This window comes from Struthio camelus, chromosome 3, assembly GCF_040807025.1.
Source record: "Struthio camelus isolate bStrCam1 chromosome 3, bStrCam1.hap1, whole genome shotgun sequence".
NCBI classification, from domain to species: Eukaryota; Metazoa; Chordata; class Aves; order Struthioniformes; family Struthionidae; genus Struthio; species Struthio camelus.
Window position 1 is genome coordinate 70,362,453 of NC_090944.1, and position 15,188 is coordinate 70,377,640.

Below are 15,188 nucleotides of genomic sequence, written 5' to 3' on the forward strand. Positions count from 1 at the left end.
TACCAGGAGCAATGTTGAAGGGGACTATGAAAATAACCATGCACTAGTTCCCCTCCTCAGAACGCTTCGATGTCTTGTGCCCCATAACTACTCAGTCTATTGAATACTTTGAATCTGCATCTGCTACCAATGAATGGCTCACTTAATAATGCTTTAATAGCCAAGATCAGTTTTGGAATTACTTCCAAAAACTAAGTATTTTTAATAGAATAAAGCTTGTTTAAAAAAAAAAAAAAAAAAAAAAAAAAAAAAAACCGGTTTCCTGTGTGCAAGCACATGGTGGATGTCAAGTTCTCCTTTTAGAGCTGCAGTATGTTCATTGTGCTTAGAAAAAGAAAGAATCCCTGCTTCTATATTACCTTTTTCAAACTGCATACTTGAGTTCAAACGCAGGACCATATGCTGCAAAGAACCCCTGTTACAAGGATGTTAGAGGCAGAAGGTAGAGAAGCACTGGAATTATACTGGTATGCTGATCATTTAATTGTTCTCCAATTAATGGGAGAACGTACATAAGCTACTTTCAGTGTTCTAAGCTCCATTTCAGATTTTAATATGTTGCGCACACTCTCTGCCCATTTTTCCAGCTCTCTTCCATAATTTTACTGTGAAAAGAAATGATTCAGGCTAAAGAGTGTCTCTAAAACCTCGAAGATTATGACAGTCGAAATAGAAATACTGTACTGCAGAGAGTGGTAGGGGGAATAGGAGGCAGAACCACATATTCGGCAAAAAGAGAATAAAATGAGAATAGGAGTTTGAAATACTTCCCTCCCCCCTCCCCCCCCCCTTTAGGAAAAGTCTCTGCAAAGATTTCAGAAAGTCAGCTCAGATTGTCGGGACAGGTTACATAAGCTGCAAGTTCCCTGCGTAGAGGGCTCAGAGGCTGTCAAGTAGCTTCTTACGTGAGCCACCATGGGCCCAGAAACTAGATAGCTATACTCATACAGTTATGTTGTGGCGAATGCACCGTCTCAAAAGTCCCTGCGCTTCTACCATTAGTGTCTGTCTTTTTGCCGTTCTGTTCTCATTGTAGTTTCTTCCAATTCAGTTAACCTGTGTTGCATTGCTCCTGGTTTGGGTTTCTCTGGGTTTGCCTTACTTTTCCTGTCCCACTATGTCCCCAGACAACTGGGAATTCGTAGTACAGTAAGGGCTCTGATCCTAACTCTGTTTTCTATTGTTCTATTTCTTTATCTCCTATGAAGCCTGCAAATGTTCTCGTTTTGGTAATAACTGCGATCCAGTCAGTGGCCGCTGTGTCTGCCCTCCCAATACTGTTGGGGAAACGTGTGACAAATGTGCGCCGAATTACTGGGGCCATGACATTGTCAGCGGCTGCAAGGTGAGCAGATCTCTATTGTCTCTGTATGTGTTACCTCATTCCCATGGGGTAAATACAGTACTTTGTAGCTGGAACACAATTTTAGGTTTGCAAATCACTGTCTCTGCATGGGGAGTTTTGGTATGAATCAGACTATGGTGCAAGTGCTGGCAACCTGAGAGAACTTCAGATTCTGTCTCATATACGCAGTCTGTTTGTAACACCAAAGAGCCGCTTTATACCGCGCTGCCACCATGCTGATTCAGAGTCCTGCCTGAGTCTGTTTCTTTTTGTTCTTATTATTATATCTGTATCTAACATGATTGAGGAGATTACCACAATACTATGTAATGTAGAAATGTACAGTTACAGATAATTGGCAGTGCTTTTGCAGAATAAACTTACTTGAGCCCTACTTGCGATACCAATGGGAATTGTACTTGAATTTTATTTCAGAAGGACTTCAACTTGTGTTTAAAAGACTATGAAGAGAGAAGAAAAGAAACAGCAGTCTTAGCTGTAAAATGCACTTTCTTTCTATGCTCTTATTTAAAGGGGGAATAAACCTTCTCATTAGCATTTGAATCCCTCTTTTTCCAGTGTTTGACATACAGTTAATAAAGAGTGTGAAGGGGAGGGAAGATGGGAAGATAGAAGAAATAGGAAAACTATGGTAGTATGTCAAAGAGGCCATGAAAGTTGTTGATAATGTCATACTCTGAGCTAAGGTGAGCACTATACAGTTAAGGTTGAAAACTAGTAACAGTGAATATTGTGTCAAGTTCAGATACCTTCTCTCTGCCATCCCTAGGGGTGACAAGGGATTTAAATTAGTGCTGCAATTACTCCGAAAGACTATGTCTTGTCTGAACATGGTCATACACCATTAGTGCTCTTTCTTAAAAGGCTGTTTGTCATGTGGCTCAGGCTGCAAACTAATTATCAAGAATGTTTTCTTTTCTGTATGTATGGAAAACTCCTCTTGTGGAACCTCTGCTGTGCTGCTGTGATATAGACTCTTGGCTTCTGAAACCAGCCTAATGAGGTTGAAGACCTCTGTTTGAGCTGTGGCATATATTCTCTGTTTATCTTTTATATGAGTGCATTAGTATGGCAGCTCCATGGCACCATCTAAATTAATAATGATCTATCAGCCCACATCTTCTCTTTCAGTATGTTGCAGCTAATTTCCCCAAAGTGAGACGTGAATCTCCTACTCCACTTGCACTCCCTTTGTAAAAGATTTCCAAGGCTGTCATAACTCAGGAGAGCATTGCATAAAACTGCCTCATTGCAAAAAACATAACATTTGATTGTAATTTAGGTTTTGATATTGCACACCAAGCTATTTTAGTGTATGATGAGCAGTTTGCTTCCTAAGCTTTATGTTCAGATATATCTTGTCGAATAAGGCTCTTCCTGTGAGAAGATTAGGTAGTAGTCTAGCAGTCTAAGATTTAACCATTGTTTAAAACATTTCTTTTGCATGTGGTAAAGATTGAATTTGAATTTTTCATATATATAATCACCTTCCTTATAAATGATCTCTTAAAATCAGAAGAAAGATGCTGTAAGTAGTCATGTAAGCAGCTTTGCCTATAAACTGAATCCACGTTTTCCTCCTCTGTTTTGCAGCTTTGTGTCCTTCATTTTAGTGAGTCTGTCCATGTCAGTTACTGTGGTAACCTGTACTACTGGCACTGAGTTTGCTGCTGCAAACTGAACTTCTCCATGAGAGATTCTAGTCACGCCACTGACGACAGTGAATGTCCTGTGCTAACTTTGCAGTACAGCCACAGTAATAGCACGGAGGGATTCTTCTGTTCTTTGGAAGCCTGGAGCTTTCCCTGCTACTTGCTTTCTGCTCAATATCTAGACCCCCTGGCAAATCACCTATTTCTATGCTTACCTGACTGTGAAAGTCTGATTCTGTGAGCAGGTTTACTTCCCAGTACACCACGAGACTAAACCTGCATCCCTTACCGTGTAAATTACTATCATCTCAGAGTTCTGTTTGCACAAAGAAAGTAGTCCTCTACCTGGTAGATAAGTAATAATCACTGCACTAGACTTTACAGGGACCGCTGCCCTTGAGCATTTCCAGTTTCAGCAAAAGAGATCCGAACATGCTCCGCATAGACTTGCATAGGGTTTTCAAAAGGCACTTACAATTTTTGTTAACTTTGTCTCCAAATTATGTGTCCTTGACCTTGTTGGTTTGAGTTCGTTGCCTAAGTTATCAATGATAAATAATATGCAATCAAAAAGAAAACAATGTTGAGAGGGACAGATACATATATACATACACACGTGTGTGTGTGTATATACACGCACACATGTATATACACACACACATATATATATGTGTATATATTTATAGTGTGATCGCTTGACCCTTGTTGAATAATGATGACTGCCTGGGTATGTTGTGTTTGGACAGAGGAAATTCATTACCATATGAATAATTTGATTCATAAATACTCAAAAAGATGGGGGTTTGGTTTTGGTATTTGCTTTTTTCAGAAGCATGACTGCAATTTTCTCATTGTTTCTCTCCTTTTCAGTCCTGTGACTGCAGTGTGGTTGGAGCCCTGAGTTCTCAGTGTGACATAAATACAGGCTGCTGCTACTGCCGCCCTGAATTCTCTGGGGAAAAATGCACTGAGTGCAGGCTGGGTTACTGGAATTACCCACAGTGTGTTGCCTGTGAGTGCTTCCTGCCAGGGGCCAACCCACAGACCTGTGATGCAGAGTTGGAAAAGTGCTCATGCATTGATCATACTGGCCAGTGCAGCTGCAAGGTAGGACAATGAAGGATGTAAGCTGGTCTTATTGCTGCTGAGGAATTTATTCCAGTCGTCGTTGGCAGTACAAGCAGACACATCTAGCTGTTTGTCGTGGTGTATTTGTTAACTGCTCTGGTAGGAGCCTAACAAGAAGGCAAAAGTGCTTATCAGCTGCCTTTTCACACATTAACTGTGACCAAGGTGGCATCCTCTTAGGCTCTCCTTTCCCTCTGTATTTCTTCCTGTACAGAACTGTTATCAGTTTAATGACATTCAATACAATTCTTGTTCAGACAATTGGCAAATTAAAAGCAGACACATCAGTAATAACAATATGTACCACAGGTCTAGTTCTTTATAGTGCACTGGCTTAGAGTCAGTACTGATAAGTAAAATGTGTAGAATTTACCCCAGTTAGTATCTGTTCTTCTGAATAGACGGCATCCAATTTAGGATCACTAAACTTCAGTAAGACTTTTGGCATCATCTCCCACAGCATTCTTATTTGGAAGGAGATACGAACTGGACAAAGAGCACACAGTTACATGGGTTGAAAATTGGCTGGACTGCTTATAGTCAAACCAAGATTATTGTCAAATTAATAATCGGTGTTTTGCTATCCAGTAGGAAGCCGGCAAGCAGAGTACCCCCAGGGCCAATGCTGTTCAGTATCTTCATCAGTGACCCAGATGATGAGACAGAATGCAAATTTGTGGATAGTGGTGATCTGGGGGATGTAGAGGTTGCCATGGTGAAGAGCAGAACTGCAATCGTAAGGGTCCTTGACAAACTTGAGGACTGGGCAAGTAGAAACTTCACAGATTCCAGCAAAGACATGGGCAAATTTGTGCTCTTGGCATGGAATAACTCCAAGCATCAGTACGACTGGGGAACAGTGACCCTGCTGAAAAGCACCTGGGGGCTAAAAGGAGGTGGTAAATTCATTATGAGCCAACCATGCATTCTCATTGTAAATAACACAAACTGCATGCTGAGCTGTATTTAGAAGAGTGTGGTCAGCAGATCAAAGGAAGTAATTATCCCCCTCTACTTTGTGCTGCTGAGGCGGCACTTGGAAATGATGTCCAGTTTTGGGACCCCTAATTCAAGATTGTTTTTGAGAAACTGGAGAGGATGCAGAGGAGGGTTACAAAGAGGCTTAGAACAGGTGATCTGCAAGGGCATATTGAGGGAGCTGGACTTTTTCAGTCTGCAGAAAGGATCCTAAAGGAAAATCTAATAGCAGCCTACAACCACTTCAAAGGGTAGCTGGAAAAAGTGATGGAGTGAAGCCCTTTTTGACAGTAGCAGAAGATGTGACAAGGATTAATGGCTGCAAATTGCAGCTTAGGAGTTTCAGATTGGACTTTAGGGAAAAAAATCACTAAGAGGGGCATGAAGCACTGGAACAGGTTATCCAGAGAGGCTGTGAAATCCCTATCCTTGGAAGTTTTCAAGCCTTGGCTAGACAAAGCCATGGCTAACCTGATGTAATATTGGTGATAGTCCCACTCCCAGCAGGAGGTTTTTTAAAATGACCTCTCGTGGTTCCTTCTGTGTTTTTGATTCATTCTACTTTAGTAGTTACTAAAGGGACTACTTGACGCAAAGAGCTAGTATTTATGGAAGGATGAAATTTAAATTTTATAATTGCTGGATAAGTTTTTTTGTTAGTTGGACAGCAGTCACTCCATTCTGAGTTGATAGGTTCAGTGGAGGAATTATAGAATCTTAGAATAATTTAGGTTGGAAGGAGCCTCTGGAGGTCATCTAGTCCAGCCTCTGGTTTGAAGCAGGTCCAGTAAGACCAAGTTGCTGAGAGAATATTTGCAATGCTGGAGATTCCACTACCTCTTTGTGCAAACTGTTTGACCACCCTTACGGTGAAATAAATTTTCCAGATTTTCCTGTGTTCCAGCTTCTTGTGTTGCCTCTCACGCTATCAGTGTACGCCTTTGAGAAGAGCTCCATCTTCTCTATAACCTCCAACTAGGTAGGTGTAGACAGCAGTAATATTCCCCTTAGCCTTCCCTTCCTAAGGCTGAACACCAAGAGTCCTGTTAGAAAGGCTGCAGGAACAAAATGGATTCATATTGTAGTCAGTGGAATTCATGATTTTCTTTGAACCCAACTCCTACTGAACAGCTTGGCTCTTCATGTACTCTTCTGATGAATTTGAACAGAAGACATCATGTTCTCTTTCACAAAAAATAATTCATTTGATGGTGAGACCATAAGAAAACTCAAGTGGGTGAGTTGTTTACAAAGACTGTCTGAGAAGAAGTGTTTCCCAGGCTAATGATAAATGTTGTTTGTCCTATGTCATCTTCTGAAATAAAAAATAAGTGTCTCAGTTCTTTCAGCCTCTCCTCATACGTCACATGCTCCAGCCTCCTAACCATCTTGGTGGCCCTTTTCTGGACTAGCTGCAGCATGTTAGTGTCTTTGTTGTAGGTCTTACGAGTGCCAGATAGAAAGAATGGGCTTTTATGACCTTTTTTTTTTTTTTTTTTTTAAATAAAAATGTTTCTCTGTTGATTCTCTTAAGGCTGAAAGTAACTGCTTTCAGTTAGTTACTTCTGTGTTCCTGTTAGTCCAGATTAATAGTATATATTTAGCTGATATTTAAGGATGAGAAACTGCAGTTGATGTGAAACAAACTGCAAAGCAAGTAAAATTCACAACTGATGACATAAAATGAACAAATAATATTGAATGAAGTTGACAGATTTTTTTTCAAGGTTTACATCTTGGGGGTTGGTTAACCTTTTGCCTAATTTATTAAAAGAATTATACATTGAAGAGGCAAGATTTTTATAAAATGGTAATTGTTCCCATTTAAACCTGCTGTTATAGCTGGAAAAAAATGAGCTTTCAAAAGCTCAGGAGTCTCTTTGTCAGCTCTGACAAAAAGCAGCAAAATCTAAGCTAAGTACAGAGTAAGCACATTTGCTTATAGAGTTACATGTGAAAATGAGCCTTAGAAATGGTAAGTCCTCAGGGATAATGTTGGTTTCTTTTATAAGCTTCGGAAAGTTGATTTTGTTGTTTAGATTGGCTTCTTGGCATTACTCTCAAAAAAAAAAAAAAAAGACAAATCAGTGCTTTCATGTTAGTGATTTTTTTTTTTTTAAATAGCACAGTCTTAGTATGAAAATGGTTTTAAAAGGCTATGCATAAATCATTTTGTATCTAGCTGTATCCAGTATAGCTTTTTATTTGGACTAATTGAAAAATGAAAATAAAAGCATTGACATTACAACAGTGAAACATTTCAGCCCTTGTTAATACTGTTCAATGGTGTGGAAAACAATCAGATGAAGAAGGGAAAGCTTTTCTCTAAAATATGTTTCTCAGTAAGAACATTTAGTACTGTACCTTAAATGTTCTAACTTGTCAAAACTAATTCCTGTTAGACAAAAGGGTTGATTACCCCTGGCAGTTTCAGAAGGACATATTTTTTCTTATCTTATCAATCAGCTAGCAAGCATGCCATGCCAGAAGTTCAGTCTGATTTTTATGTGCGTGCAGCTATCAGTATGAAGTCACAATGCATTGCTTGGAGTTACTCAGTGGATACAAATACCTTGATTATATTAATTGTATATATTTGCATACACACATGATAAGAGGCTAGAAAGTTCCTTGAATATTTCCTTACGCTTATTATTTCTTTTTGCACTGTGTTGTTAGGGTTACTATGCCTTTTTTTTTTTTTTTAAACTTATAGTAACCTGTAAACAAAGCTTTTTTTCTCTTTTCCAGGTTAATGTGGAAGGTGTCCACTGTGACAGGTGTAAGTCTGGCACATTTGGTCTCTCTGCCAGAAACCCACTTGGCTGCAGCAGTTGCTATTGCTTTGGCGTGACAACACAGTGCAATGAGGCAAGGGGGCTGATCCGCATGTGGGTGAGTAGGGAACTGCTGAGCCATGTAATGCGATAATGTTGTTTCCTGCTGACATCTTTTAGTCAAGCATTGAGAGGTAGCTAGAAAATGGCCAAACATTTAAGCAGTCATTTTCCTCCTTATACTTTGAGAAGTAGAGAGAGCGGTATGTTCCATTACACAATCAGAGTCAAGGCTTTAAAAGCAAAGTAGATAAGAAAACCAGTGATAACATAACAGATGTCAAGCCAAAGGAAAGCTATTAAAACCCAAAAAAGAACAAGTTAGTCATACGTGGGGAAATTATACCGTGTCAATCCAATATATTGTAACATAATCTCTGGTATATGATACAGTTTCCCCCAGTGTACTCAGGGTTCATAGATGCCTGCTGTTGAACATTTAGAAATGCTGTGGTTCAATTAATGTCTTGTTTATTTTCATTGCTTCTTTTTTTTAATTTAAAAAAGAACTTATTGAAGATGCTACTCTATCTAAATCTGGGAATGGACAGGTGGATCTCATGAGAGCAGCCAGAGAGCCCTCCATGCTTGAATGCAAGAGGGCCTTGAGACCCATCCTGGACTAATAGATCAGGCAGACTGAAGATCTCAATTTATCCCTCAAAACAGGTGTTGAGACCACTGCTGTCTGTCCCCGCTGTGCCAGCTCCTCAATTATATTCTACAAGAACTATTTCCGATTGGAAATGACTAGTTGAGTCCACATAGGTAGTCATATCTCTGCTAGAAAGAATGTCGGTCACAGAGGGCATGTCTGCCTAACGGCAAATCAGCTAAAGCCCCTGGCTTATTTCTTGCGCAAGCGATAACCAGATAGTGATACTTTAGACATAATTTCAATATACAATGGTTCGTATCTCTTGGTCAAGGTAACATGAATGGCATCCATTCTTCGCTTCCTTGTTCAGTCCAATACCACATCTTTTCCTTTCCAGCGGGTGAAGTGATTTATCATGATCTGGCCCAGTCTTTCTCCTTATTTCAGTCTTGCCCATCATATGCTGGTAGGATGAAGAGGAAGGGCTGTAAAAAGCTGATAAGTTACAAAATTTAATCAAGTTTCATGACAGCAGCAGTTCTGGAAAATTGTATTTTGACCTTTATGGCTGCACAGAGCAGAAACATAGTTTAAAGTTCCTGGTTATTCTGGGTCTCTTGGTTGATTTTTCTCTTACGTTTATGCTCATATCTAAACAAATGTGTGTCCACATCTCATCTAGTTTTGGGTACTCTGATCTAGTTCAAAATTGATTTAGAGTTGTAAAATGAATGACTCTGGATTCTGCCAGCTGTTAGCAGCTATTTCAGATATTCTCACATGCCTCGAGTGGCATTAGACATATTTAGACGAACAGAATCATGCCCTATATGACAGTAAGGCAGGGCTATTGTAAAATTCAAGTGTGCTGACCGCTTTCTTGATGTCTAAAGTACTAAACACTAAAATACTACTATGATAGACACTCAGGAAGTCTCACTTAGGGCTGGCAATTGCTAGGAGTGCTTCCATATCTTGTCAGTCCATAGATGCTGCTGTAAATGAAAATAGCAAAATACTTTAAAAACAGTGCAGGGCTTGGTTGATTCTTATCTTGTGAAACAGTCTGTAGGTGGGAGGACTGTTAAGGTCATGACTCTGCATTAGTTTTACTCCTCTTCCTGACAGCAATTTTGATATCAGCCCTTTGTGTTTATCCATATACATCTTGTGATACTTTCATCTGCACAGAATTACTAAGATTCTTATTACAGTTTTTGGTCAAAATAATGATTTCTTTGTCATGCTATTGAGTAGCTTTCAACAAAGCCAAAAAAATTGCAAACGTTTAAGTAGCGTACTTGTATTTTCCATTAAATCTAAATTTAGGGTGATATAAACCCTAAACCTTCACTTTCTGCATATTAACTGTAGAATATTTAGCTCAACTGTTGCATGAAAAGTGCAAAGAGTATCAGGCATTTCGTTCCACAACCCCAGTGATGTATAAGTATTGGTGAGAAGTATGCTTCATCTTGATGTAAATTCTCAAGACTCTGGTCAGAAGAGGTCCCAAGACTGGAAATAAGAGTATGAAAATTATATTAATAAGATTCATGGAGTAACTCACTGGTAAAACTATTTTAAACTATTAATAAGTTCTTTGTTAATGTGAGGACTGGGTGCAAAAGGATTGAGGGGGAAGTCGTTATTATGACTGCTTCTCCTCCATCTGAACGAGTAGTAAGAGTGCTTCATGACGAAGGGCTCATTACGTGAAATGAAATTACCTAGAAAGAATTTTTAAAGAGTTTAAATTTAAAGATTAACATTGCTTTTCCTTCATGGGGAAAAATGAACTTGATTTTCTTCTTGATTCTTTTGAATATGCATAGCTGACCTTGAAGCCAGAGCAAAAGATTCTGCCACTGGTGGATGAAAAGCTTCAGCACAGCACTCTTTCAGGGATTGCATTCCAGCCTCCTGAAATAGTAGCAAATATAGAACAGGTGATGCAGGACCTTCACTCAGAACCTGTTTACTGGAGACTTCCAGAGCAATTTGAAGGACGAAAGGTAAACATAAGATTCCATTGAATACTGAGATGGATTTATATTTTATTTTATGTTTGTATTTTGCAATGCCTTTTTTCCCTTCCACTAGGCTCGTCATCGCAGACTGCAAGGTGCTTAAAAAGAAAGTAAATGCCATTCTGTTATTAAAAATGAACCTCTCAATTACCATCAAAAATTATAAGTCTATAACATAGATATTATTTTAAATTAGATACTTGCAGACCGAAACATAGAATATTTTTTCCACAGGATGGATTCTCTCATAAAAAAGACTTAAAAAATTAAACAGCATTAATTTAATATACCCCTCGTGTAACTCTTTGTTTCTTTCTATTTTAAAGAAAAAAATATCTGAATTCTGTATGCTGCTCAGGAGAAAATGATTGAAATAACCCTCTCTTTGTTTATGCACCTCTGTCTCTCTGCTTTATTTAGCACTTTTGATATTTCTTGATTTGGCTTATGAAAGAGTAGGTATACCTTTTTCTATGCACAAACTTTGGGAGCACTAAGATGCACACAACAAAGTAGCTAGCATTTTGTTTTCACTGTAGTAAAATAACAAATTGCTGATGGGTATTTCTGAGCACAGCCCTTGTCCCCAGACAGTTCTACAAGCACGTATTGCTATTTTCTACCACACATGCATTCATCAGACTGCGCACAGATGCAAAGTGTACTTAGTTGCAACGTATGCCCAGAATTTATTTTTAGCTAACTGAAAATGAGATTTCTTTTTCTACCTTGTTTTGCTTTGTTAGCTCACCAGTTATGGAGGGAAACTGAAATATGCAATCTACTTTGAAGCAAGAGAAGAGACAGGTTTTGCTACTTATTACCCCCAAGTCATCATCAGAGGTGGGCCTCCCACGCACACCAGAATTATTGTCCGGCATATGGCTGCCCCTCTGATTGGGCAGCTGACAAGGCATGAGATAGAGATGACAGAGGTAATGTTTCCATCTGCTTTATTCCAGAGCATCAGCACTTGGTTCTTTTTAGTACTGCTAATAGTCTGTTTTTGTATTACTGTCTTTTAGCATGAATGGGAGTATTATGGTGATGACCAAAGTGTTAGACACTCTGTGCCCTGGGAATATCATCGTGATGACCCAGGAGTCAATAGGACGGCATCCCAGGCAGACTTTGCATGGAAATATTACGGAGATGACTCAAGATCCAGCAGAACTGTATCTCGGGAAGACTTCCTGAATGTGTTGTACGACGTTCATTACGTCCTTATTAAGGCTACTCATGGCAATATCATGAGGCAGAGCAGGTAACTATTTCAAGCAATGGTATAAAATAATGCAGTAGTCACAGATCACCTAATGGAGCTTCCAAACTTTTTATTCATAGAATAAGCTACAAGTAGTTGCCAAGAGGAGAGGGAAATTTTATTCAATTAAACATTTAAATCATAATAGGCAGATTAGATCTTTATTTTCAGGATCCTAGAACAGAAAACACACATTAACACACATATTTAAATAAAAGTATCCATTCAACTTGCCCAGGCTAGATGCTGCATATAAAAATGAATAACATAAATATTTTACAGTGATTTTGTTTATTTTTGGCATAGTCCATGTAGGATGTTATATCACAAGCACAGGGAATTCCCACAGAAAGAGGTATGAAAGTACCTCTAATGCAACATGGACAATTTGAGAAATGTTATCGATATTTTATGTATTCCCCCTACCCCCTTCACACGCTACATACCCTAATTCATCTATGGCAGGAAAAGCTGAATGCTATCCTAGCTCATGCATCATAAGCAAAGTTACTTAAATGGACTTCCTTTTTCATAATTTTGTTCTGAGATGCATATGATCGTCAGGACTGAACTACATCTGCCCTGTAATACACCACCGTTTTATCAGAGCTACCTAGTAGTGAAGCAGATATCAGACAGAACAAGGAATGACTTTTCAATTTCATGATGGGTTTGCCAGGTGGCACTTAAAGAACCAAAATGTATTTTTACAGCATCACATTTCAGAATGTCACCTTTTATATGACAGCAGGACTTAGTGAAGAGTTTATCTGTTCTTTCCAGTAACTCTCCATCTGAAGTCATAACTTTGCATGTAATATCGTATTTGATTTGGAAGTGGTTATGTTGTGACAGATTTTTATGATCTCTGCCTAGTTACATAGGTAACACTCATCATAAGGCACCCGAGACTTTAAGTAGAAAATAAACAGCAGGAATACATGATTTTTTTTTTTTTCCAGGTAGCACCTTGAATGATTTCAAAGGAGGTTTTGTTTAAGACCACAAAACAAATCCCCTAAACTGTTCTAGTGGGACATTACCTTGAATAAGAATTACAGGCTTTTATTAAAAATAGGCCAAGACCCTCAAGGACAATATTTAAGCATATCCTCAACTTTAAACACATGTTAGAATTAAGTGAGTTAATAAAATATATTTGCTTAAATAGAGTGTGATATGCTTTCTAAATAAGGGCCCTGTTCTAAACGAGTAAAGCTTCTGTTCCTGCCTAACTAGTAGCAAAGTAAGAGGTGAAGGAAACTAGGGACAGCAGGACAGAAATGCTGTATATGGAGTCCTTTTAATTTTGTTAAGGTTTTGAATAGTGTTTTAGCTCCAGTTCTTTTGATTTCAGAGTTCAAAAGCTGCAGGTAACTGATAAACTGTAGGAAAAACTTTTCTTACAAAAGTCAAAGCAGTGGCAGGAGATGGAAACATAAAAATAGCCTAGTCCCAGCATTAGCACTTTGTTAGCTATATAGTTTAGCAGCAATGCTAATGTTTCTGCTTCAAAGCTGCAGCATTACTAGTGATTTAGAGATTTCTGCTCAGAATCCAAAGCCAAACATTTTCATTGTGTTCATTTTGTTGCCCTCATTTTCACATTCGCCACTCTAAATTGAAATGTTTCTGTTATTAGATTTTGTTTTGCTTTTCAGGCAACTGGGCTGTGATAATAAATTGGTTTGAATTGGAAGTATGTTTTCAATTTGACTGTGAATTATTTCAATATCCCTGACACTGATCAGGTAGCATTTGTTAGACTGCTTCCTATTAGACATGTTCCAAGAATCAGCCAAGCCTGACCTTCCTTAAGTAACGTTTTTCACACAAACAACGGGTAGCTTTGTGGTCCCAAAGTATATTATTATGTAAATTCAACTTTCTGGCAGTAAATAGTTCTCTGCAGCACACAGACCATTGCCTCAGTCTTGAAGATGATGGGGAGGCAGATTTCGTTCTCTTTTTCTGTTAAATGTACAGAGGTTTCAGTATAAGCTTGCATAGACACATCAGATTGAATGTTTTTGCCCTATTTATTTTGCAGCCCTCTATTCTGATACACCTTTGTTCGTTTTGGGTTTTTTTTGTTCCACGTCCCTGCTCCACTGAACCCCTTTCTTCAAGCAGTAAAAAGGGAGCACAGGCTTCAAGTTACTAGATTGTTTTGGGATGTTGCATTGACACAAGGTATTAAGAGGTAGAATTCTGGTAGCCTCAGGTCAGCCTCAAAACTTTCTCTTAGTTCAGCAGTGGATGTTTGCTTTTCCTACAGTCATCCTGACATTGGTGCCCATATGCCAAGGTTCAAAAGAAGATTCTCTCCAGTAGTTCAGTAATCAAGGTCTGGGAGCAAGTGAATGGGTTGTGAGCATGAACGAGAACTGAGTATTTCTATGCGTTTGTCTGTGTTAACCGCATACACAAACACTTAGTGAATAGACTGTAGCCGTATTAGCTGTGCTTATTCAACTAATTATTACAAGATCTTCATGTTTAATGCTAAGAGAAAGACAAACAGTTCTCTTAGATTGACATTATATTTAGAAGCTTTAAAATTTGCACTAGTCTACCCTTTTTATTTATGAAAGACAGTAAGGGCTTTCAGATCATAATATTCATCTAAACAAATTAAAAAACTCCCAAAATAAAGAAGTAAGCTAAAAAAAACCAACATTGCAGTCCACTGGGATTAACTATATTGCGTTAGAAATTACGTTTGCTGTCATTATCCATGATATACTTGACCCAATTTGGTAGGTCAGTATGCATGTTTGGAGGAGAGGGAGTGATTGGAAGGCAAGGATATTATTATTAATATAGCCAAACAGATATCTGGAAAGTTAGTGTCAGAAGCTCTACCGTGAAACATATCCCTTTCTGACGTTAACAAATGCTTCTGCCTTGAGATTTTGGGTTTGTTTTAAATTGTTTGCTTATGTGTCTGGTTGATCCTAAGAAAAAAATACAGTCTGGCTACAAATCTTAAAATTCTTACTAAAAAGGCAACTCTCCAATGCCTTTGAAGTCTGTTCTAGAGCTTGTTCGCTTGTGTTAGTTGCTTGGGATAGATTTTTATTTTTTTAAATAGTAGTCTCATTAAAAGCTCATTTAGCGAACAATTTTATTGCTGTACCTCTGAGAATCATGAATTGGAACTGCGTTTAGTATGTGACTTCGATTTCTTAATGAGTCCTTCGAAATGAGGAGTCAGATTTGAGCTTTTGTTAATAGTTGGACTGAAAAGAGAGAGAGAGAGAGAGAGAGAGAAAAAGATGTAGAATCAAGCAGAAGAGAAGATTTAGTTACACGATTGCCTGGAAATGGAAAAT

General features: G+C 38.5%; 1 protein-coding gene across 2 annotated transcripts in view; it reads left to right on the forward strand.

Annotated features, from left to right (window-relative positions):
- LAMA2 (laminin subunit alpha 2) overlaps positions 1 to 15,188 on the forward strand; it is a 393,833-nt gene that overhangs the window by 258,570 nt on the left and 120,075 nt on the right. For both annotated transcript variants that reach the window (XM_068938256.1, XM_068938257.1), the window contains exons 22-27: positions 1,209 to 1,345; positions 3,889 to 4,125; positions 7,876 to 8,019; positions 10,395 to 10,574; positions 11,336 to 11,524; positions 11,615 to 11,853. In XM_068938256.1, coding sequence (XP_068794357.1) covers positions 1,209 to 1,345; positions 3,889 to 4,125; positions 7,876 to 8,019; positions 10,395 to 10,574; positions 11,336 to 11,524; positions 11,615 to 11,853 — 1,126 coding nt within the window. The remainder of the gene's footprint in view (positions 1 to 1,208; positions 1,346 to 3,888; positions 4,126 to 7,875; positions 8,020 to 10,394; positions 10,575 to 11,335; positions 11,525 to 11,614; positions 11,854 to 15,188) is intronic.